The following is a 24,524-nucleotide window of genomic DNA, read 5'->3' as shown; positions in this document are numbered from 1 at the left end:
GCTTCTAATTTCACTGAACATTTTACTGAACTTGGATGTGAGTGAGCTCATGCTTCCACAGTTTTCTGGATAAGCTTGAGGAAATGACTCCACATCAGAGCCATATCACAAGAAAAATGTAAATGCTGTACCCATTCAAGAAATACTGTGATTTTGTCTGTCAGAGGTTTAACATTAGTTCATCTTGTAGTACAAATATACATATATATATATGAGGTAATCCCTATATGTCATCAATCTCAACAAATCCTCTTAGAAACATTTATCGAAAGCACTTCCCATTTATGTCTTTTTACTTCTTACCTCACAGATTTTGAAATATGGATTTTATATTCAGAGCCTTAAGAAAGTTAAGAACATTATCTTGATTTTTCATGAACATACACAGACACACACACACAAAAATATTGATTTCTTGTTTCACGTTTCCACAACTTTCTGTTAGTGAACTGAGGGACAGAGTGAAGGAACACAATGTCAAAATTCCTCCTGTTAGCATAAGTAAAAAGTTTGGAGAGATTTAGAAGATCACTCCTGGTGGAACAATAAGACCTGTGGAACAATGAGGCTCTTAAACAAGCACTAGAATTGGTTTTCATCTGGCACAAAAAAAAAAAAGCACCACTGCACATTCCTCATCTGCAAGAGCCCTGGCACCAAACGAAGCCAGCTCCTTCACTCAGATCACTGACTGGACACCTTATGCAAAAGATTACGACAGTTCTCTGATCTGGTGCAGAAAAAATGCACACAAGAAGCCATCAAGCTACCAGAATTCTTGAAGCCTTCCTTGTTGGCCAGCTGAACCATTGAGGTTCTTGTCTCTCATTTAGGACAATCAGAAATATCCAGTGAATTGAAATCTAGTGAGTAGAAAAGGGTCTCAGAGAGCTGTGAGCCTGCAGAAACTCCCTTTTCTAACAAACCAGGTTACCTGGGGTTCTTCTGTGATGAGAAAGAGTAACTTGACCCACACATGCATCTGTACACATACACACACACACACACAGAGTTCCCCACTGATCTGAGGAAAGAACAGGCGCCACCGCCCGCAGCCTCCCAGGCATTGTGCATCTTTGCTTTGACTTTCAGCACCCCTAAATCATCACTTCCGTTTGATAATCTTTCTTGCCTTATAACCTAAAAAAGCCATCAGGTCTCTTACTGGTTTTGCTTACTTCTTAGGCTACAGACTTTTTGTTCTCTACAAATTTCTGCAATTTAGCTTTTCCAAACAGTAGTCTGTATTCCAGCTTTGGTGTGCACTTTAACCTCATTTTATATCTGGGCTATTTTAGTTCAGTGTATCAAATAAAAGTGAAATTTACCTTACGTTAGAAAAATACTTTTGTTCATTGCCTTCTATTTTTCTCACACACACACCCAACACAATTCAATGCATTTGAAAGTCACTTCCTCTGGGTCCAACAGAAGCACACACCATTGCCCTTAATCCAGGGCAAGAATCTCACACACCCACAGGAGCACACCCATGACCACGGATAACCTACATCATTCTTCCTCCTACATCACTCTTCCTCTTACTGCATTAAAGTCCTCCTTCTTGTCAGGACATCTTACTAATCAGCATTTTGGATAGCACAAACAGAAAGCTCTCATTGCAGGACTGGGAACACAAACCCAGCACAGAGTCTGCCTGTTTTCTCAAGGAAGTGACACAGTCTCCTGTCTTGCTTGGTTGGTTGAAACTGGGCTTGCTTTTCAGAGGCATCTCAAATATATTCAAATATCATATTTAAATATACCCAAAGAATTGAGGTCTCTGCCTCTTTTACCTTAAGAACTTTGAAGAATTGGCATTTACCCTGAACCAAAGCAACATGCATTTGACAAGGTTATTAAAACAACCTTCCTGCTCAGGCTTGAGCCTGTGCCCTCCAATTTCCTTCTCCACCTCAATTTATCTTCCTCCAATTGAAATCACTGTTACAGCAGATGAGGTTTATCAAGTTTATCAAACAAAAACAGCAGCTCCTACATCCAAATGAACTCAAATGGAAGGCATTCATTTACACACCACTCCTCTTCTTCCCGATTCAAGCAACAACGAATTTGGTAGGATGTTAGCTCCCCACTGTCTCACTAGGCAGGCTGGGACTACTCATCACTGAACTGGCTCAGAACCACCCAGCTGTATGTGTAAATGACTGCAGCTTTCATAGCCAACGCTTCATTGCCTCTACAAATAACACTTTTTTTCCAGCAGACTGCAGGAATGACAGAACATAAAGCTCCTCGGGACCTACAGTCAATGCCACATCAGGACTTAAATTCAGGATTTAGGCTCCTCCACTATAACCCTTATTCTTCTAGACAAAAGTAAGGCTGCTACGTAATGGTATGTAAAAACTCCTGCTTTCCTCTTGCAGCTCTCAACTAATCTGAGTTTTCCTTCTCTGTAGAGGCTTGATCAGATCAGATGCACTCTACAGAGCACAGCTTGTGCAGGCACCCGCCCGGACAGTGCTGAGTGCACACACAGACCTCTGCAGGGAAGAGAATCCCTGCAGAACACAATTCATTTCTGTGTGCTGGACATGTGCCAAATGTCCCAAACTGATTCAGAAGGAGGAAATGACCCGCCATCACCACCAGGTCAAGAAGGCATTTCAGTGCTGACTTTCCAGTTCACATAGCATTTGCTCAGCGTTTTTCATCACTTCTCTGCAGCTCTGAATGCTGCTGACTAGCAAAGGCAGGGGTTGAAACTGCTATGCCAGGGCTTGTTCCAGCTTGGCAAATTCAATTAAGTACAGCAGAAAAAGTTCTTCTCTGATAGAGCCAAAGATTCTTTGGCTAAACTGACTACATCAACTGCTGTTTCTACAAATGACAATTCCATCATTTTTGTCCTCAGTCTTCAGAAGTTTATCCCCTGCCACTTGCCCCTTTTGATCTTTTTTTTTAAGGTGTGGAAAAGACAAAGACTACACAAAAAAGATACTGAGGGTCATACACCTACCCCTTCGATAAATTTGACAGCTCCAAAGCTGCAGTATATACACATTGCCAAAAACCTGGAGTCCACAAATGGACCATAAAGAACATATTGGCTTCTCAAACTCAATACTCATTTTAAGTATAATGATAACACAGCTACCTAGAAGTACTCAATGAAAATTTTTCTTAAACAAAACCCTTTCAATTTTTATCTGATCCTCTTAAGCTAATGACTGGACTTCTGTGAAGCTTGTTGTGTCGCCCTGTATTTTAGTTAAAGAGAGGCAAGAAAGTCTCGGCTTTGGAAATTTAAAATTAACTGCAAGAAAATGATGGGCTTCCTCAAGCATCTTTCCAAGGGTCCCATTTGGTGTTAGGACTTGACACCATGGCACTGCTGCACCTAAAAGGAGACAGAAGTTTCTCTGCTGCTTGAAAGTAGTTTAGAGGTAGCTGGATGGGCTCACCCCTGGGACATATATTTGATGGTTGAACCATTGTCAATGTCTACAAAGAAAATCACCAGCATCAGCTATCCAAAGCTGTCTAGATTACATGGCCAGACCTGACAAGCCCTTCCTTGGCAAACTATTTAAATTCCACAAAATGGCCAGATACAGCATCTAGGAGCCTGAATCAGTTGAAGCAGCCTGTGCTGAGACTGCCTACTATGGATCAGCTCTCATCTTCATATAAGACCTGGGTACCCCTTCATTTAAATTAATCCTACTGACCAGGAATGCCACTTTTCTGGGCCTCAGGTCTTTATCAGTAGCATTTTCCACTCTCCAGAGGAACATTTGGCAGAGGGACAGGGTATCAGCTCTTCTGGCAGAAAGCTCGGTACAGAACCAGGCCACCACATCAAAGACAGTCATTTCACTCCTTTAATTCCCTCAAAAAAAATTTTTTTTCCTCTTTTCACTGCTGCCTGCACAGTGCTGGCTCAGGCACAGTGCTGGGAGGAAAGCCAAGGCAGGGAAGCCAGCAAGCCCCCTCTCCCACATCAGCCCCCAGCACCATGCCGCTTGCCAGGGCTGGGAGCAAGTTTGGAGAACAGGTTAATTCCAGGAACAGCCAGAAACACGGCACTTCTGCAATGAGAGCATGAGTCCCAGTGCAGCCTGCCAGCTTTCTGCCAGTGGCTGGCAAACACTGGTTTGCAGGAGAGTGACAAGATGTCCGGGATGTCTGCGGAGGCAGGCCTTGGGCTGCTGTGTTTGGGGGCAAGGGGAAGGTGCCAGTTTCCTTTGGCTGCCACCACAGTCTTAACATGACATTCAGCAGCAGCATATTAACTCACTTGTCACAACATGGCACTTTCAGCCTCATTTTCAGTGATGCTCCTGTGTACCTGCACAGCTACAGCAGGCACACCAGTTACTCCCCTCAATAAAAAAGAAAAATGCACCGTAAGAGTGTTAGGAAGGATTGCACCAGGAGAGTAATGGGCTAAACAAAGGGGCAGGACCAGATTGCAATCCAGGACCTCTTTATAGTGCTGGAGGTCCTGCTCATCTCCAACTGTACAGAAGGAAACCGCAGAGGCTTTACTCATTATTTTTGCTAAGTCCTGCAGCAGGATGTCTTCCTGCCCTCCAGACCTGGATTGTGCAGCTCTGTGGTTCCTCCAGCAGTTATACATAGAAACAATCCATTAACAGTCAGGTTAACACACAGAACATAAATAGACCGTATTTGTCAGCATGTCTAAGCCCTACAGGTCAGCTGGCCACTTTATTTAAGAGACTCTGCAGCGGACTCACTGCAGGAAAGCAGGAATTTCTAGTCTGGATTATAGAGGCAGAGTATGATCAACTGTTTCTCTGCTGTTTTTAAGACAGCACAAGACAAAACTTCAGCACAAGAGAAAAATCAAATGAAAGCTGAACATTATTTCTTCTCCAATCTGTGTCTTATATGCTTATGTATATAATGTAGCAGAACAAAGGCAAACAACCTGAATGCAGCCAGATGTTGCATTTCAGAGTTTGGGTGGGGGCTGAAGAAAACAATAGAACCCACTCTGGGGATCAGTGCATGCATTCTAAAATACAAATATTTTAGAAGACGTCAACACATCACTAATGTTATTTGGATGTTCAGCTTGCCTGAGAAAGGGCAAAAGGAGTCCCACTATTAATAAACTGTGTTTAGTTTTGAAGTTAAAAGCTCAAATATAAGGGCACAGCAGCTCTCAAGAAATAGACCCCAACTTTTTCAGCATGCAAGCTGCATCACTTCTCCACAAAAACTTGCTTTTAGAAACAGATGGCAGCTTGCAAGACCTACAAATCCTTTGTCTGGAGTCGCAAACTAGGCCCTATTGCCCATCAAAGTCAACCGTCACATTGTGAAGCACTGACCCAAACAAATCCATTATGTTTCTTTCTACCACAACGCTAAACCAGACAAAATGAGTCAGACTTAATAGGAAAGGGTGAGGGATTTTAAATCCCTTTCCCCACCATCCCCACAAAAATAATGACAAAGGGGAGAGTCCGCGTTGACCCTCCACTGACAAGCCCTGCCGTGAGGGCTGCCCCCTTGGGCCAGGCTGCCCAAAAGAGGATTGATTTGGGGTTGGAGCATTTATGTGTCGCAGTGCAATGGCTTTGGGATCAGCACGCTCTGTTAGTCAAACTACCCACACAGGCAAAAGTGAATATCCCGAGCAGGAAAGAAAGGCCCTTATGCTGGCTGAATAATTAGGTCTGATGTGCTTTGTAGCTTCTCAGCCCTCCCTTCCCAGCTGTGCAGATACACAGCACAGAGATGGGGAAAGCTCTTCACAGGTACTGCAGGGAAGAGAATACAATGTTTTTTCTTGTCTGCCAGCTGAATCCAGGCAATGTGAAGAAATAGGAGCTCATATCAAAGAACTGCTCCCTTCAGTCAAGGGAGAAAACAACAGAGAAGCCTGCTGAGGTGGTGACGAACAAGGAGATGGTGTGGAAAGGACTGAAAAGCCTTTTCCCTGCTATGGCTATTTGGTGCATCTTGACACACAAAAGGAAACACCCATCACTGGTACTCTGAGCAGACGCCTCCCAGCAAGGAATACTTTTATCAAAGAAAAGATCTCTCTCCATAGCAGTGGGTCCAGTTTATGAAGAATTCAAATTGCTTTCATCTCACATATCTAAAAACAAGAGACAGCAAGAAAGTCAGTGTCCTCAGAGCAACAGTTTGGTCAGATTCTTCACACCCTCATAAAAATTGCTCCCCATCCATCCCCCCCCCCCCCCCCCTTTACTGGTTTTCTTCAGCATAAAACAATCTCTCAAGGACATGGCAACAACGACACTGAAATTCAAAGCATTGAGATCAAACACACGAAGCTGACGCTCATTACAGCTAAATTATGTCACCTATCCAAAGGCTCAAGCTTATTATTTAAGACAATACAGCAGTGATTAATCACAGCCATTGTGTATTGCTCGAAAGGCGTCTAGAAAGCCAAAGAATACAACAGAGATTTATTATACTACAGTGCCAGATTTAATTACACGGTTTTCTCCTCAGCATCTCGCCGCTTGTAGTTCACCACCTGTTTGCACCAGAGGACCCGAAATAAAGACGTGCTGGCCCTCGAGGCCCGGCACGCAAGAGAGGCTTGTGCTGCGCTCTTCTGTGGTTGCTGTAGCAGAACAGACCGTTTTGGGGGACGCTGGCAGGCAAATCACTTGTGCAAAGCTACTGTTTTCCTTTTGAAGCTTTAAATTTCCAGTTCCTTTTCATATATGTTCACATGCAGAAAAAGCACACCGTAGAGCCCATGAGCAAGGAGAAACAGGTCACTGCAGTGCAAAGATGCATGCCCTCGCCACCACAACAATGTATTTAAGCAGTATGTCTGTCTGCTGGCAGCCTTCTGAGTTTGCATTTTCTTCTATAAATATTTAATGTAGAAGAACTGTTCATGTTACCCACTTTGACCGAAGTGTTTTGACAGCCATGCTCACCACATGACAATGATGCTCTGTTTAACACTGCAGCTGCAGACAGGAGGATTTGGTTTCAGTTTTATACAATATTGTGAAACTGATGACCTCCTACAAATAAACCAGTTAATACATTTTTAAGGAGTAGAATTTAAATGCATTAGCAAGACAATTGTCAGTAAGCCACTACAAGAAAGAAAAACAGAAATTTAATTCCTGAATGCAAAAGTCTGCAATTCCTTTCTTCTTATTATTATTAATATATTATTAAAATTCAGACGATGAAAATTAAAGATAATCAAGCCTGCAAAAGCTAAGTAGCCTCCTGAAACTGTTTCTCTCAAAGGTAGAATAATTTCCAAACCTTCTGGGCCACAAATTGTCACCAGCCCTCAGAGGCCTCTGCACATTTTTACCAACCAGTTAATTGAATACACACAAAAGATGATGATGGCTCAGTGGATCACTTGGCTGGCCCCGAGGGAGGTTTGATCCCACCCTCTCTCTAAAGTACAAAGACTCAGCATGGTCTAGCAACAGCTAACCAAGAGTCAGTCTTTCACATCTGAAGATCATAACATTTTTCAGGTAAAGAAAGTTCAGAGAAGCAAAAAGGCCTAAGTAACCCAGCCAGTCAAACCCACACAAATAGCTCTGCTACTGTTAGTTCAGCAGAAAGGCACTTTAATACTCTCACTTTAAAATGGAATCACTTAAGCACAGTTTGGAAAAAATATGTGATGTAAGAAAGAGAAACTGAGTCAGCAATGTTTATCCTTCCCCATATCCCCTGGCCCCGAGCGTCGTCTCGGTTACCCAGGGGCTCATTAATGCATTCATCTATTACAAGCTTGCTGGAAGCATGGAGTGGTGCCACTTTGGTGTGAGCAGATTAATCAAGCATGGATTGCCAACCTTCCACTGCAAGGCAATGCTGTCTCCTTCTAGGCTATTTCAGCGGGCAGATTCAGCTGGATGTTGTCATTTACTTCCAAGACAACTCATAAATGCAAAGTGATTAGCCATCCCTTGCAGCGCCTTTTACTGGCGTTACTCAAAATTTAATGCACTTAATACAGTTTTATGACTCCTAATGCATCATTAGCACTCTAATATATCAGACTACACATCATGGTTCTTAACAATATCATCAAAAAGGTCAGAACAGCATTTTAGAACAATTAAGCATGAGGATGAGCTGTTTTGTTCTTGAGTGTAGGAAGGGGGAAGATAAGGAAAGAAAAAGATAGTAAAGAACTCTCTTCCCCAGTATATTCTGCTTCTGTATCTCCCATTCAGTGCATTTTGAAAAAATACAGAAGTGTTTTTCCATAGACATGCCTGGATGCAATAGTACCAACACAGTCAAACTCTTCCGTTGAGCTTGAGGGAGGACTTGGACCCTAAAAACAACCATCTTAGAACTGCTATTTATTGCCACACATAGCTTTGTTCCCACTGCCTGTTGGAGCTGAGACTGAGCAAGAAAGACTAAGAATGATGACATTAACACAGCTGTAGGGTTTCACAGGTATGGGTGAATAGCACTAGGAATTATGCAACAGGATGCCAGGACAGAAATCGTGGTCCTCTCATCTGCAGCTCCTTTTGCTCACACAGGCCCGTTAGCTCCGATCTTCCTTCCTTCCTTCCCCTTCAGTACCAGGAGTTACCTTCACTCCCCACCCCACCAGATGGGCAGGAGGCAATGCACGCTCTGCTCAGATCTCTGCTTGGATCCAAACTCTGGGGCTGCCAATTAGCCTGCCAGGATACCCACGTGGAGGGGCCTCCCTTCCTTTAGAAAGTGCTGCTGCTTTTCCTGCAGCCTTTGTACTATTGGAAGGTTAATTAGGATCTTTGCTCTAGCTGCAGGGACTTAAAAAAAAAAAAGTCCCCCCTCTTTTCCAATCCATCTCTGACAAAATTAAATTGACCTGTGTGCTCAGAAGTTGGTAGATAAGGATAAGATTCGTTTGGGGTGTTGGTATTTTGACTTTTTTTTTTTTTAATAAAAAGGAAATAAGCCTAGTGTGAGCATGTTATCAATCACTCAAGCTGAGTTTTGAGTGTGATAACACTACACTATTAACAACACAGATGGTCTCCTACTTAGCGTCAGCTTCCCTTTTGAGTTATTCAGTGCATCACAAGCAACACTGGGACACAGAAGTCATTGTCACAAAGTGCTGACAAAATATTAACCAATAACTGAAACCCAATACAGATTTTGAATTGCAAATAGCCTTCAGATCGTTATCACCATCACATATGATCTATATCTTGGACACTCCACTGCAATGGCTGCTCTGAGCAATTCTCTGGGACAGACCTAAATCTGTGCCTTTTCTCCCTGGCTCCTGGACAAATGGCTCTTCCAGCACTAACACAGACCTGCAGGCGAGGAGCATGAATACATCCAGGCCCCCAGACAAGATGTTTTGTCATTCTTATTCCCGCCGAAAGCACAAGAGCTGAACTAATAGGGGCCCCGAGCTCCTGGGTCACAGCCAGGGCACCCGCGCCAGGGACCTTGGCTCTTTCTCACCTGCTGACAGGGACAAAGCAGGGCTGAGGGGTCTGAGCTCATTAAGGCAGAGTTTTCATGGGAAGTTCTGCCCACATTAAGCTAGAGTGGTATTTTTCTTTGGTTGTTTTTTTAACAGTGTGTTAGGCTGAGCAAATTGCAACAGGGTTCTTTCTTTCCCCACTCAACTCACCACCCTGTGGACAGCTCCAAGTAGAGAGAAAATGAACACATGGGCATAGAAATGACAGTAAGTTATTACCCAGAACTGCTATTGTGAAAGTTAGCATCTCCCATCACCATTCTCCTTTTGCTGAGTGCAACAGCAGACCACAGCTACAACTGCCTCACCCTATGCAGATGTTCACATTTATACAGGAAAAAAATGATTACTTAATAGCATTCCCCACACCAGGATTCTTTAACTCTTGGTCATTCCCCAGTTTGAGACAGAAACACTAGACTACGCATCCCTGCTTGAATTAAGAGAGTCAAACAACATCTGCTATCACACTCACTAAAGCCAGAAGGAGTTAACGTATTTGCAAATATGTTGTAAGAGAAACCTATCTTGAACAGCATCATCTTGAGAAAAGGCTAAACACCTAACCCATCCATGCTGAATAGTTGCTATCCTGATCTCCAGAGATAAATGTTCTCCCTTAACAGATTCATAGCAACAGTAGTTACAGACAAAGGCTGACAACCCCAAAAGGGGTGCGTTAAAGACACTGTAATACCATTCTTCCTGGCCTTAATATTCCTGCAGTGTCTACAAGGCACAATGTACAGCAGAATACACCCTTCACAGCTTTGCACACATCTACCATCAGTCATTTTTACAAAGCACTTGGCAGTTTTCAAGCACTGTGAGTCATGACCAGCATTTAATCTTCATATCCTCACAAAATATTAGGGGGTTGGGTGTTTTCAGTGGTTTTGTTTGTTTTGTTTGGATTCTTTTGTTTTGTTTGGGCTTTTTTTTAAACAAAAAGTGGGGATTCTTCCTCAGATACTTGGTGCTGTGTATTTTCATATGGTTATACTTGAAGAATAAACAAAGTGATAAAGCACAACATCTACATTACAAAAAAGTCCCATTCTAGAAACAGTGCAGCAGCCCTTTATCTTTTCCACACCAGCCAGCATCACAACTGAGAGAAAGTCTGTGTTAATAGGGCTGGTGTTTTGTTTCTAAGCATAAAATTGTTCTTCATTTTAAATTCATGTCAGAGTATTGCACAGCATAAAACAAACAAGAATACCAAGAGGGAATGCTGATGGAAAAATAGTATTGTGTCAATAACTAACTCATCAGCAAATCCTCCCCTCCCTCAACAATGAAAAGCCAAATATTTATTCAATTGCATATTGCATTCTTTGCTCAAATACTTCATAATTTAAAACAAAAAAATCTCAATTCTCTTTCCTGAGCATCTCGGGGGAGACCAGAGAGCCCAGCAGAAGGTATTTACACCATCTGACTGGATTAATCTCGGCAACAATTTGGAGAAAAAGCAGGAGAGGGGGGCTCTTAAACAAGTGATTTGGACCCTGCAGGCAGGCTCCAGCTCAGTGAGGACATGGATTGCAGAACTGAAGTCAGTGTAAGCAATACCTATTTGGACCATGACAGCAGCATCCTCTCCCAGCAGGCTCCAGCTGCATCCCAAACACTGGTGAGTCCAAAGCAGGCTGCTTGGCCAATCTGATCAATATTTCATTGAGGAATTACTAGATAAGCGAGTGCTGGGTTTCATCATTTCAATATGAAGAGCTCAGCCCTCTTGTCTTTCAGCCACAAGGGACCTGAAGCACCTCTGACACCTGGGCAGCCTCATGTAAGGAGCAAACGTGGTGATACTTGACTTTCCTTGTAACTCTAGTTCCTGTGACCACAGGTCACATGGCACCACATCGCGTGCCACCGCATGCCAATCCGCTTGTACGTGAAAATAGCTCTGCATGGAAATGGGCAGAGGTTTATAGAGATGCTGAGGGGAAAATGCAAATTTATACAAATAATTTCAGCCATCCGTGAAAAGCAGCAGCCACTACACACCCATGACAGTTGAGCTTGGCTTTTTTTTTTTGTTTAATCCTGTCATTGTTTACACAGAATGGTGCTTCAGATTAAGCCCCCTTACCCTTCCACACGTTAGTCCTTAACATGACAAGAGAATGCCAAGAAGGGGGTGGACAGAGGATTCTTCTGGCTTTCAGGCTGCGCAACTTACCACTCACACAGATTCAACACAGAATTTGACCCCATATGAAGCTTGATATAAAGCTTGCTAAGTTTTTTTAAAGTGCTACTAGATCCCAGAATTATTACTGCAGTTTGATTATTAAAATGACTGTAAAGCAAAGTCAAATTCATGCTCCAGGTTGAAGGGGGTGCTCACTCTACAAGACTGACATATTTAACATTGCCTCTGAACACAAACCAAGAACAGCTGACATGTTTGTATGAAAGGGTGAAGGTTGTTCTCCAGTGAGAGAACAAGTTTTCTTTACAGATCCACCAAAACCAGGCCCCTCACTCCAATATTATATTCTACTAAGAGTCAATTTTTATACTGTCACTTGAAGCAGGTCACTGAGATCTGGCAAAGTCCTTCGAACCATGGAGTATGTATTAGCATGGGAATACTCTTTCCATTTCACTCTTCAAGCATCTTCTTGGATGTTTTGATATTATTTTTCATGGCTTGGGTAGATACGGAAGTAGAAGCAAAACCTCACATCTCAAAGGAGAATGGCTTCACATTTTCAAGCCAGGCACCTCCACCAAGCCTAGGACACCCTAATGAGAGAACCCCCAGCTGAGATACAATGATCACACAGCTGAGTAAAAATTATCTTTGACTCCAAGCAAGAAGCACAAATGGAGCTGTTTATATTTTCATACCGATAATGTAGCAGAAATTTCTTCCAGCCATGCCTGTATCTGACACCTCAGCAGTCTGCCACGCGTTAGTCATCTCCTCAGTATGTTTCTTTTACTATGATGACCCATCACCATTTCTTCCCTAATTACTTTTGGGATTATCAATATGGCTAATGTGATCAAAACACCACAGTAAAGGCTTACTGTTTCCTGACCAAATTTGTTTTTCCTCGATGCAATTTTTCCTACTGTATATATTTTTGCTATTTGCTGGTTAAGAGGTAGATAATGAAAAAATAAAAACAGAGAAGAAAAAAAAAATATTGTGGGCTATATGAAGGTTCATATGTTCCACAGAGTTCCTCTCCATGCACACCAGAGGTGCCTGAACAAGCTACTTGTAATGTTCTTTCCACATATGTCAGTGGTCCTAATTGATCTCAAACAGCACCAGCCGAAGACCACAGCATTAACAGCATCAAAGTGCACGCACTGCTTTTTCCCCCTTCATTCACATTTCTCCTTGACTCCAGCCCTCATTGCAACAGACCAGAACTGCAGCAGGAGCAGTGTGCCAGCCACGTATCCAGCGCCAGCCCACGCAGAGGCTTTGCGGGCTGTACACTTGCCAGCATGTTTTAGGGACGAGCTGGCACTAAGGACAACTTGATTAGTCCATGACAAGCGGGTGAAAGAAGGCAGGCAAGAGAGCCCTGACAACCTTGCTGCTTATGTGCAGCTCAGCCTCTCCTGAAGCAGCTCATTTTGGAGTTATTCCTACATGGAGCTGTGCATTGGCACAGGCGAGCTGTGGGAAGGGTGTCAGGGCACTGGAACAGCTCCTGCAGCACTGGGAAATGGCTCTGGCGAGGACATGGGAAAACAGCTGAGCGGAGAAATCAATACTACAGTCACGCACTGCCCTGAGCAATTCTGACATATTTATGGGTACTGCTCTTCTGTTTGCAGAGTGGTGGGTATTGCCCTCCCCTAGAAGCCACCATCCTCCAGCACCCTGGGGACCAGGGTGGAGGTGGACGTTGACACAGGAGCCTCTACCCCTGGCAGCAGGGACCCTGACCTCAGGCTCCCACCCACCATGCCCATACCCTCGCTGCAGACACAGAGCCATGCCGAGCCTGATCCGGCACTGCCGCGCTCCCTGGGATGTGCCACCTTTGTCTTTCAGAGCTCTGTGCCCCAGGCAGGCGGCTGTGAGCCCGGGGACCCCGTCTCTCCAGAGCCACTGCACCACTAAGCCGCCAGGATGGGGCCAGCAGTGACTTCAGGCTGATGCGCAGGAACAAGATTAGGCTGGATTTAGGTCGTTCTTATAAAGGACAGCAGCTCAGCCATTCTGCCTGGCATTGCTTTGATTACCACTGCAGTTTACACTGTGTGAAGGAAAAGGGCTACCTCCAGCAATATTAATGGAGCAGTTCCTGGGGTTCTTACCGAAAAAGCCCCCCACCTACACTATCACACCTTCTTTTTCTCTGCTACTGCAACAGCCACTGGCAGCCAAGCAGCCTCTGAGCCTGCAAGAGGCTTTAGTCGTTCTAAGTGGAAATCAAAACAGCAGCTTATCTGGCAAGCAAAGTACAAGAAATTCTCTTTGGTTTAGCATTAGTGAGTCAGTGCTATTGATAGGAATAATGATGTTTTTCCAACCCAATCAGTACCTTATTTTCAAAGGAATACAGTGTAAAAAACTTAGATGAAGGCAACTGTATAACAGAATCATCACACCAGGACTGGGCAAGCATTTAAATCCAGCATTTCTCTGGCATATATACAGATAGAGAATGAAAGTGCTATTACTAAAACATAGCAATACGTCACAGCCATCAGCAATTCCACAAATGCTCTGTTACCCAAGCGAGCAAGAGAGTTACTCCTTATTAAAGGTTATTGTAACTGGAGATCATACTTGTCAATAATATTGACAGCTCTTTATAAAAAGCACTGTTGCCTTTGGCTGCAGAAATCCTCCTATAGGAACGAAGTCTTTAATGCATAATTCAGATTTTTTAAAAAAACAAAATTAAAATCTTTGTGGTATTACAGTGGAATTCTGGTTTTCTCCAATAGCCAAAAAAAGAAAAAAAAGTGAAGAATGAACCATTACAGCAACTATCCATGCCACCACCTTTAAAGATGTAGAAGAGAGCAGAAACATTATTTCTGTTTCAGCACCCAATTTTGGTATCCCGAAAGCAAGGATTATCTCTGTATTCCTTTAACTAGAAACTCAACACTTTATTTATGCAGAATAAGATTTGGTTTCACATGAGCAAAATATTAACCTGGCTTAGATTTTTATCAAACAGGTTTCCTAAATGAATGCAGTATTTCACTATTATCATGACAGTTCACAAAAAATGACAGTTACTTCAATAAGCCAGACACTCTATCCAATCCCTAATCCATGACACTTGCTTTTTTCCAGCTATAATGTCAGAAGATTTAGTGCTGCATTTGAGCATCACTTCTTAAGGGGGGCTGGAGAAATGCTTGAATTCCATCCCTCCCACAAGCCCTGCAAAGACGAGAAATCCTAAGCAATCTACTTCAGCTGCTTCTGAGGAGCAAGTTAAGTTTTGTTAACTTGAACAGCATAAGCCACCTCTGCCTCTACTTGCACCATTCTCATCCACCTGGACAATCCCTCTGAAAGTGCTTTGTGCAAATCTGGACTTTACTGAAAAACGAAAAGCAAAACTTCTGCTTTTCATTTGTGCCAACTGAGTAAGTCATGAACAAGAATCGCAACTGCTCAGATATTCCTCGGTAAAGGGAAACTTCTTAGTCTATTTCCAGCAAACTAGGAAAAAATCCAATTGCCTATTTTCAGAAAAGCCACGCACACGAGAAGTTGTATCGCTGTAGTAATGCCACCAAGTTTTCTGGCAGTGCACTTCGCGCACAGACTTGGCACGGAGGAAGCGCGAAGGAGAACAGTGAAGGCGGTGGGGAGGCTCTGCAAGGCGTGAGCGCGCAGGTGCCAAGCACACGCAAGGACGAAAAAGTCTTTCGGCTTTCTAAAAATAAGAGCCTACTAGATAAGAAGCACAGCTAGCCAGACTGCAGCATGCCCTGTTTGGATTTCAACATTTCATTGAAGGGAAATTAATTACCAATATCTGGATATTTGTAGGGAAACAGCATGAGGTAGAAGAAATGTGCGTTTCCCCCAAGACACTCAGCATTTTCAGTGAGCATGACTAGCATCTGCTCTCTGCTTTGCTGGCCGTTAAAATAAAGGATTTGGTCTTTAAAGTAAAGGAATGAAGCTCTCTACAGTTTTCAAGTATACACTGAATGGAGCAGAAAGACATTGAATCTTTACACAATGGCCCAAACTAGATAGTGTAAAATATGTTTGCTAGACAAGACACCATAACTAGAATGTCTCCTTATCATAAGCACAGTCTTGAGGTAATATTTACAGTTCCTGTGTGGAAAAAACCCTATAAAAATCCTATCAATCTTTTCACACAGCAAGCAGGCTACCACAATTCCACCAATATTCACGTTCTAAGATGGAGAAGGCACCATCCAACATGGCCCTTCAAGCCCCAGCTCCCATGCTGGTTTACTGCACCTTCTCTTCCTCCAAACTGCACCCTCAATGGAGACCAGTCCTTCCACTTCAGAACAAAATGCCCATCCTTAATTCTCTCCCTACTTTCCTCCAGAGCACTAAATTACTTCCCCAATAAAATATATTTCATTTGCTTTTTAATTGAGTCATATGTATTTTGGATTTTTCTAAATTGTAGTTTGTGATGCTCAAACAAGAGACTACAAATTTTAACACGCTCCCCAAGCAAATGGTAAAAGCTGCTACAGCCAGGAAACCTTGTGCCCTGCACATAAAGTTCATGTAGTATGACAAAACATATTATAGGAACAATTTAATGAATTAGGTCTTTCTGTTAAATGCAATGTTAAATATTTACTATAACAAATTCACTCAAGCACAAGCAATTCCAGGGCTGACAGTCTCAAAATGGCTTTACCTGAAAGAACCAGGCATGAAGAGGACAGTGAACTGAACTTTATTTTCCATCAGCCCTAAACATGACAGAAAAGCTCCCATCACCCTGCTTCAGTGCAGTTCAACAGGGCACTGAAACCAATACTGAAATTTTCATGCTTTTCAAGACATTTCAAATTAAATACCCTGCTTTTCTTTTATGACCTCTCCAACTATTAAGTGCCAAGAAATCCTTAGATAGTTTCCTTTCCTTCCTCAAGTCCCTGGAAAGAGCCTGGAAAAAAAAAAAGGTTTTTTTCCCCCTCCATCCTTGAGTGAGAGCTTTGTGATAAGGGCCACAAGTGTTTTGACAACATCATAATCTATACGCAATTTTGTTGTTTGCCTGGATACACTACCAAGTTGAGCAATAGGTAAACAGCTTTTAACTCTTCAGAATTAGTTCACTTAAAAACCCCAAATCAGCCATCTGTAAAGCCAGCTGTGGAGCAAGTCACTACAAAAAAAAAAAAAAAAATCTGTACCAGAAAACATCATACATGCAAAACACAAAAAAAAATAATCTAAGGAAAATGAACCATTTGCTTGGTGGAAAATTCTCATCTACCAAACTTATTTTAAGCCCTGAGCATCCATCCAGTGGAGCAAGAACTATAAAACAAAATACTCTTCCCTAAAAACATGTCAAAATGCTACACACCTATAAATGTTGATTTTATTTCATTTTCTGACCAGACCTATCAATACTACAAGAAAAATTAGAAAAGCAGTTCTTTGCCCTGCTTTCAAAGACTGAAACATCTCACTTCATGCCCGATGCAGTAGATGAGGATCTTTTGGTGTCTTTTTTTTGTTGTTGTTTTTAATTGAAGACACTTTTTATGGAAAGAGATTTTGGGCTTAAGCCATGGGCAAGGAAAGCCTCCACAGAGGGGAGAGCCCCGGGCTGTCCCCAGAGAAGGCAGGGCACAGGTCAGGGATCTCCAGATGACGGCAGAGCTGACTCACAGGCAGCTCCTTAGCACGCCACGTACCACGGCGAGCTGCCTGTGTCTCAGCACATCACCACCGAGTCCATCTGAAAGCTGAAAATCCCTCGAGGATTTTCTAACTACTGCTTCTCTGTTCACAGGAGAGGCTCTGGGGCCTCCGGAGCTGCAGCAGAGCTCCTCTTGTGCCTTCCCCTGCTCCTCTGCACAGCCCCAGAACAGCTCCATCAGGCAGACCTGGGGCGAGCACGGCGCTTTGTGAACACCGGCTGCCAAGGGATTCACGGGTTTGGAGATAGGCACGCTCTTGATTACTTTTTTTTGGCTAAACTGGGGATGATCTGCGCAGCAGCTTAAGTCACAGCAACTTTTCATTGATGCCTTGTGACTTACCTCAACAAGCTCTTGAAGCACAAGGACAGCAAGATGTAGCTATCCCTCTACATAATACTGAAAGAACAGGATCATTTACTTCTACAGAGTTTTAAGAACATTTTTAGAAAGAACAGCCATTTGTGGGTTTCCTGTGATACAACAGACTTTCTGTTCCCTCAAGCATCTTTCTCCCCACCCATTCTGACAATGAATTCAGTCCTAGTAGCTTGGTTTTTGAAACCTGTAACACAGATTTCTAGACGGGTTCTCACTACTGCCTGCCTACAGTGGCATTAGTACTCCCCAAGCTTTAACAGAAATGTTTTCTCAGCTACATCTCAAACCAGAGTTAATTTTTCCACGGCTGTATTATATTTGTGGCTCACAGCACTCCCTGTTCCTCCCCAGCATTTCCCACTGCTGAGCTCCCAGCTGATAGCAGAAAGCTCCTGTCATGAGTCCCTAAAAATATAACATTGCTCAGTGGCAATATTAAGTCCCATCATATTTCTATTACTCCACTTCTTCCTCTATCACATCCCAATCCTCCTAAGGTATTAAGAATGCCTCCCGAACTGGCATTACCAAAAATGTTTGTATGTCCAAACCATACTGCTGGACCTTGCCTAGTTTAAACCAGTTACAAAGACATTGCTTTAAAAATTACTACTTTTGGTAATTTCTCTTTGAAATTACTCACAGCTGCACTCTATTTTATAAATAGGTATATCCTAGATGTGCCAAAATTACTTTCCTTTACTGAAAAACGAAGAGGGAGATTCCTTTAGCTTTGAAATCTGCTCAGTATTGCCAGAGCAGTTCAGCTAAAACCACTGAATGACCATGGAAGATGAGCCCTGTAGTCGGGGCACTACATTGCACAAACCCACCACACTCAGGCTGTCCTTGAGCCGTGCTCCCCAAGAACATACTTGTGCACCTCACTGAGAAATGGTGCAAGAATCAGCAAAAGACAACTTGGGAAGTCTGGGTACATCAGGGAAGGCACAGCCTACCAGCCAACACAGCTTTAAAAATAGTTTATTTTCAGATACAAGAGTTGGAGATGACTCAGTTTAGGTAGCTGAAACCCCAATAGGTCATATCATGCAAATCAAACCCTGTATGCCATCAGCTGGGAGGTGGCTCACGAGCCACGAGTTTTCTGCTAAAAGCAGCAAAACTGAAAATACACGACTGTGGTCACTAGTACTTGTGACAAAACAAAGAGATGAAAGCACCTTCGGCTAATGCTTCAACTTGGAGATCCCAGGGCTATCTCCAGTGTGTGCTCACTGCAAAGGGTAGAGACTTAGTTACCCTGCTTTAAGATAAGGTTCCTTGGAAAGTCATTCCTTGGAAAGATATGTGCATCCACCCCTTTTACAAGTGACAAAAACATGAACTTCAACCAGTGTACATTGATCAGTGATACAGATCATCATGTCTTTCTCTTACACAACCAGGAGGCAAGGTACTTCCTGATGCAATAGCTGCAGAGACCTCACTAGGATGCCACCCCCAGGACCCCATCCTCAGGATCCTATTACCAGGCAGAGGTGCTCACTGTGGCAGCTACAGCTGCCTTCAACTTCAGCCATGCACAGCTCATTCGCCTGCAGTGCGAACGCACGGGAATGGGCAAACATTGGCACTTAAGCACTTCCGAACTCATAACTCCATGAAGAAACGCTTAGCTTCCACGCAACGAAGCCCTGCTATTAAGCCTGAAGTTGATCAAATTTTATACGTAAAAACCTGATTTAAATAGTTTCTTTTATATAAACAAAAGTGACATTGAGGAAGAACTGCTGCCTTATGCCAACGTAATCAGCTCATATCCAGTCATGAACCCACCAAAAATAAACATTTCAGAAAATGTGTTAGACCCTACAGCAATAGTTTTGTTTCTTTTTTTTCTGTAACATTCTTGGGGTGGAGGGGGAAGGAAGGAAGGATGCAGGAAGACTCTTTCTGAATAGGCATAAGACGTGAATAAACCAGTATAATAAAGATGCGATTCTATTAATTTATTCAGCTCTTCCCAGACCCCTCCCCCCCCTTTCCAGTGCAGATACTGAAGAAAATGCATCTGCCCCGGCAGAAAGCTCGGTCATTCGGCTCCCTCCCATTCCGTAACCCTGGGCTCCCCTCTCCCGCCAGTCGCACCCCGCTGGCCGCGGCCGGGTCGCTGCGCCCACCCGCCGGGGGCTGTCTGTCCTCGCCACCATCAGGGACCCGGGCGAGCCGCGGGTCAGCGGAGCCCGGCCTGCGGGGGACGGCGCATCCCGGCGGCCAAAGCCCCCCGCCGCCCGGCGGGAGCTGCCCTCGAGGGGATGCTCCAACAGCCCCTCCGGAGGATGCTTTATCTTTCAAAGTGGCCCTCTCCCTGCGGCTCCCACCGGCGCGGCGACCCCTCCTCCTCCCCTCCTCGGGGGGAGCAGACATTTTGAGGCAGCGCATCCCAAGCGCCCGGCGAGCCGCAGCGGTGCGGGCGAGGCCTCCCGGCGGCGCCGCTCACCTGCCAGCTCGTCGGGCTCCAGCCCGCTCTCCGCGTCGATGCCGCACAGCACGAAGTAGTGGGCGAAGCGGCAGGGCGCCGCGCCGGGCCCGGGGTTGCCGCTCCCGCTCATCCCGCCGGCGGCTCCCGGCGGCGGCTCCCTGCGGCAGCAGCGCGGCTCGGGCGCGCCCGCGGGCCGGTCACGGCGCGCCGCCCCCCATTCCCGGCGGGGTCGCGCAGGCGGGCACCGAGCGGCGGCGGCAGCGGCGGCTCCAGCGGGCGGCCCCGCTGTCAGCTGAGCGGGGCGGGGACGGGCGGGACGTGCCGCGCCGCCGGACCGCCCCCGCGGGGCATTTAAACCCTGGGCGGCCGCCCCCGCCCCGCGCCTCGGCCGGGCATTCCCGGCGTGTCGGGGGAGCCGCGGGCGGCTTTGTCAGCCGTTGTATCTGCAATACGTGGGATATGCGATTAAAGCTTAAGGCTCCCCCGCCCCCACGTGTGAGCAGGAGAGGCTGGCTTTATTTAAATAAAGTAGAAGACGGTGCCGCTTCCTACCGGGAATGTCTCTTCCCCCCCGCCCCGGGAGGGAGCTCCCGGGGCCCTGCTGCCGGAACGGGCCGAGCCCCGCCCGGCGCCCGGGCTGCGCTGAGCGCTTCCTGCGGGAATCCTGCCGGGGGAAACGGCTTCTTCTCCTCCCCACCCGAATGTGGACGCGCCAGCCAGCACCCGCGGCGGATTGCTTTTGTGCAGTCTCCATCCCCGCTCCGTGATGGATGGCACCCGTACCACGTTACGGGAGAGCTATTTCTTCGCCACCCGCACTCCGTGTCAAAGCAAAAATCTAAAATATTGCTTCGTTCCTAGTTTATTTAAGATTTACTAGCCATTCTGCAGCGTCCAGAAAGAAATCAGCGTTATTTTACCCCCACTGCTCGAATCCTTCTCCATACGATCACCCGGTGTCAGAATACTGGCAGCTCCGTCCAGGAGCGGTGCCTACTTTTACAGGGGCAGAGATGATTCTTTTGAAGTTCTATTTTTTTTTTTTTTCTCCAAAGCGATGAGATCCCCGCATATGCCGATAATTCTGACATCTGGATATCATAAGGAGGTTGTTGGCAGAAATCAATATTTTTACTTTTATCCTTTTGTGTTTCATCTGTTTACTGGTCTTGGTCCATGCCCTCTATAGTAATTACAGTCTCGTCATTTGCTTACTGCGGACTCCTATGACCCCTTTATTTTTCCTCTTAGAAGTGCGAATCACATATTTTCTTTATATGGTTTACATTTGTCCTTGTTCAACAAGTGCCTTAGATAAGAAAATGCCTACAAGGAATGTGTCATTTTATGGAGGTACATGGAGTAACTATTCTGACCTGGAAGCCACCTAGGTCAGCATCTCTCTTCACCCCGTCAAATTAACAAATTTTATGCCCTTTTATTTCTTAGCTTCCTGTAGTGTTGTAGTGAAAGCAGACAAGAGCTAAACCAATTTTCTCCCTTTCCAACAACCCCAATGTCCAACTAAAAAAATTTTTTAAAAATAAAAATAAAAAGAAGATTAACCCTTTCTCACAATCTCGAATTCTTGTAGTTGCAGCACTCAGTAACAACCTGAACCTTGCTAGAGCCACAGAGAAATTTTCAGTGAGACTAGTCATTTTCTCGACTTTGCTCCAGAGCTAGGTTGTTTTATTTAGTTTGGTTTGTTTATTAACTTGTATGTATTTGCTTATTCAGCTTTAGGTCAGATGATAAGAGCTTGACAAGTCAGTCTCTGACTCTCACTCAAAACCAAGTACTCTTATTGTAGATATCTCTGGTTTTTGAGGCCCAGTGGCATGGGTGTCTCCAGGAAGTCCAGGACAGAGGCTTCATCAGCCTCTCTAAAGGATATATGAATTAAGACTGCTCTAAAAATAACCTGAAAATTAACACAATGGTTCTGACTTTTTTTACCTTAAGTAACAGCTGGTTCTAGATTGCTTTGCTTTATCTGTCTTCTGTACAGGACAGTATTTTTTGCTTGAATAACGTTCAGTGCACAGACATCTCAACCTCAATAAAATCAGTAGTGCATATAGCATTAAACAAGAGGACAAAGCACAATACATAGGATTGGAGGTATAAAATTAATAAACTCATTCTTGCTGGGTTAGCTGTGAGGTTGAGCTCCCACTGCTATACATACAGCTCCCACAGACACTTTTTTTGTGGGGGAATTTTGTGGGAGCAGTGATTTCTTCTCCTAAGACAACTGATCTTCTGGGCACAAAAGTCATCCTAATGAGACCACTCAGATTTTTGCCAAGCAGGGCCAGCAGACCCAGCTTGCCTGGGCTCTGGTAAGCCATATTATATGTCCCTGGGCCTGGATTTTCTTGCCTAAACCCCTCCATCTAAGTTCTTTCAGTCTTTCCCTCCAAGCTGATCTAGCTTTGGATACTGCACGCTGCCTTTGGGTAACTCTTTTTCATTCTCATGGGGTTTTTTTCCCCTCCATCCTGGCTCTCATCCCAAGGAAACAGTAGCTTTTAAGAGATTTTACCAGAATCTAGGCATTTTGGTTGTCTTTTCACCATCCAAACCCACCTTGTACTGATCGCTAGTGCCTCCCTAAAAAGGCTGCCCTGCTTTCAATACTTCTGCTCTACTTACAACATTGAGTGCTTAAATTTTACAGAAGTCTCAGCAGGTCCACAAAGGTGCTGTGGAGCTTCTTGCAAGAGCAAGAGAAAAACAAAGATGAGGCCTAAAAGCATCACAAAGTGCTGCACATACTCATTAATCAGCCAAATGCCATGGAAAAACTTTTGTACAGTAGTGTCTAATAGGATTGTGCCATGAGGTACATCTGGGATGATCAGAGATAACTGGGTGGGATATTGAGCATTTTTTCCTTTCACCAACAAAAAGTGTTAAAGTTCCACAAGGGACCTGGATAGGATGGATGTCCTCTATTCAAATCATGTTAACAATAACCCCAGGGAGATAAGGTTTGTCCCTGGCACATCAGAGCACAAAGCAGTGTCAGAACTTCTTACATGCTCCTCCAAGGAACAGGGATAAGGCAGGACTGAGAATTTCAGACTGGGAGAAGCACAAAAAACTTACTGGAATAGACCAGATCTGCCTGGGACTTTTTACTTTGATCTGCTCTTCCCGTGGCTGCAGCTTTGTCCCTTCACCAGCTGGACTGCCACTGGTACAACAAAGCCAGGGAAGGTTTTCGCTTGGCAGAATTCTTCTTCCTTAAGTACTTGTATCTCTAGTTGCTATGAATATTTCTCTCAATGTCAATTTGGTTCAGGTTTCCCTCTCAGTAACTTCTCAGTGAGTCTTTGTTCCTCAGAACCCGTTAGTTTAAACTGGGTCAAATGCTAACAAGCATGTCAGCTCTCCCTGCCCTTAGGATCTGCCATAAAAGATCAGACCATCAAGCTCTTTGTCCTACTTCTGCAAGAAGCCAATGCCCAATGCTTCAGAGGGGTGGAAAAACCTGCTTTTTAAAGGTTACATCCCTTCTCCTTGCTGTGACACTGCTGCTTCACTTTCTATTTTCTTCATCATTCTTCCATGAATTAGAAATCATGCTGCTGTGATAGATTGCTCACTCCTCCATACAGCTCTATAGTTCCCTCTTGAAGATCTTTCACAAGCTGCCAAGCCACATTGATTTTCCATTGAAAGCCTCTCCTGTCCTGCTCTAGTATCTATGGGGTCATGAGATCCTGTAGGGTGGAAGGAAGGAAAACCACTAAGATGCAATACGAACGTTTGTAATGCTCAGAACATTTCAACTCTTGGCTGACTTTCAGTTGAGCAGTGTTGTCAGCTCCTTCACAAGGAGCTGGATGTGAATAGTCACCTGAAAGAAATGGGATAAGGATGGCTTAATGATGGACTGTAAGACTGAAATCCAAGTCATTCTGGCACGAAGTGCAGAAGTGTCTATAGCAGAAGTTGGAAAAACAACAGCAGATTTTATAGAGAGGTTCATAAAGAGTGCAATTTCCATTCTCTGAGCTTATGCAAGAAGACTGCTTAGAGCATGGGAAAAGTGTTGGCTGCCTTAAGGTCTAAACCCAAATAAACCAGCTCACTAACCATAAGGCACAAAGCAAAGAACACTTCCTCCAGCCCAATCCATCGTTGCTTAGAAAGCAGATACTGCAGGCACATATTCTAATATCTAATCAAATTATAATACCATTAAAGCAAGTAGCTCACCTTCTATACCTGCCTTGTACCTATAAAGATTAAACTTGAATAAAAGCACATGGCTTTCCTCTGTCACATTGTGTAATTATTATTCATACAGCAGACTTACAGATA

At 44.3% G+C, this 24,524-nt stretch overlaps 1 protein-coding gene across 7 annotated transcripts in view; it reads right to left on the bottom strand.

Annotated features, from left to right (window-relative positions):
• Window positions 1–20,364, bottom strand: part of DENND5B (DENN domain containing 5B) — a 105,002-nt gene extending 84,638 nt beyond the window's left edge. For 3 of the 7 annotated variants that reach the window (XM_048301003.1, XM_048301002.1, XM_048301005.1), the window contains exon 1: window positions 20,208–20,363. In XM_048301003.1, coding sequence (XP_048156960.1) covers window positions 20,208–20,319 — 112 coding nt within the window. In that variant the 5' untranslated portion in view covers window positions 20,320–20,363. Of the gene's footprint in view, window positions 1–20,207 lie in introns of all 7 variants that reach the window. The other 4 variants (XM_048301000.1, XM_048301001.1, XM_048301006.1 and 1 more) reach the window with 2 other exon arrangements.
• Window positions 20,365–24,524: the final 4,160 nt, after the last annotated feature.

Source organism: Corvus hawaiiensis, chromosome 4 (assembly GCF_020740725.1).
Source record: "Corvus hawaiiensis isolate bCorHaw1 chromosome 4, bCorHaw1.pri.cur, whole genome shotgun sequence".
Lineage (NCBI taxonomy): Eukaryota > Metazoa > Chordata > Aves > Passeriformes > Corvidae > Corvus > Corvus hawaiiensis.
This window is presented reverse-complemented; position numbering and strand designations above follow the sequence as displayed.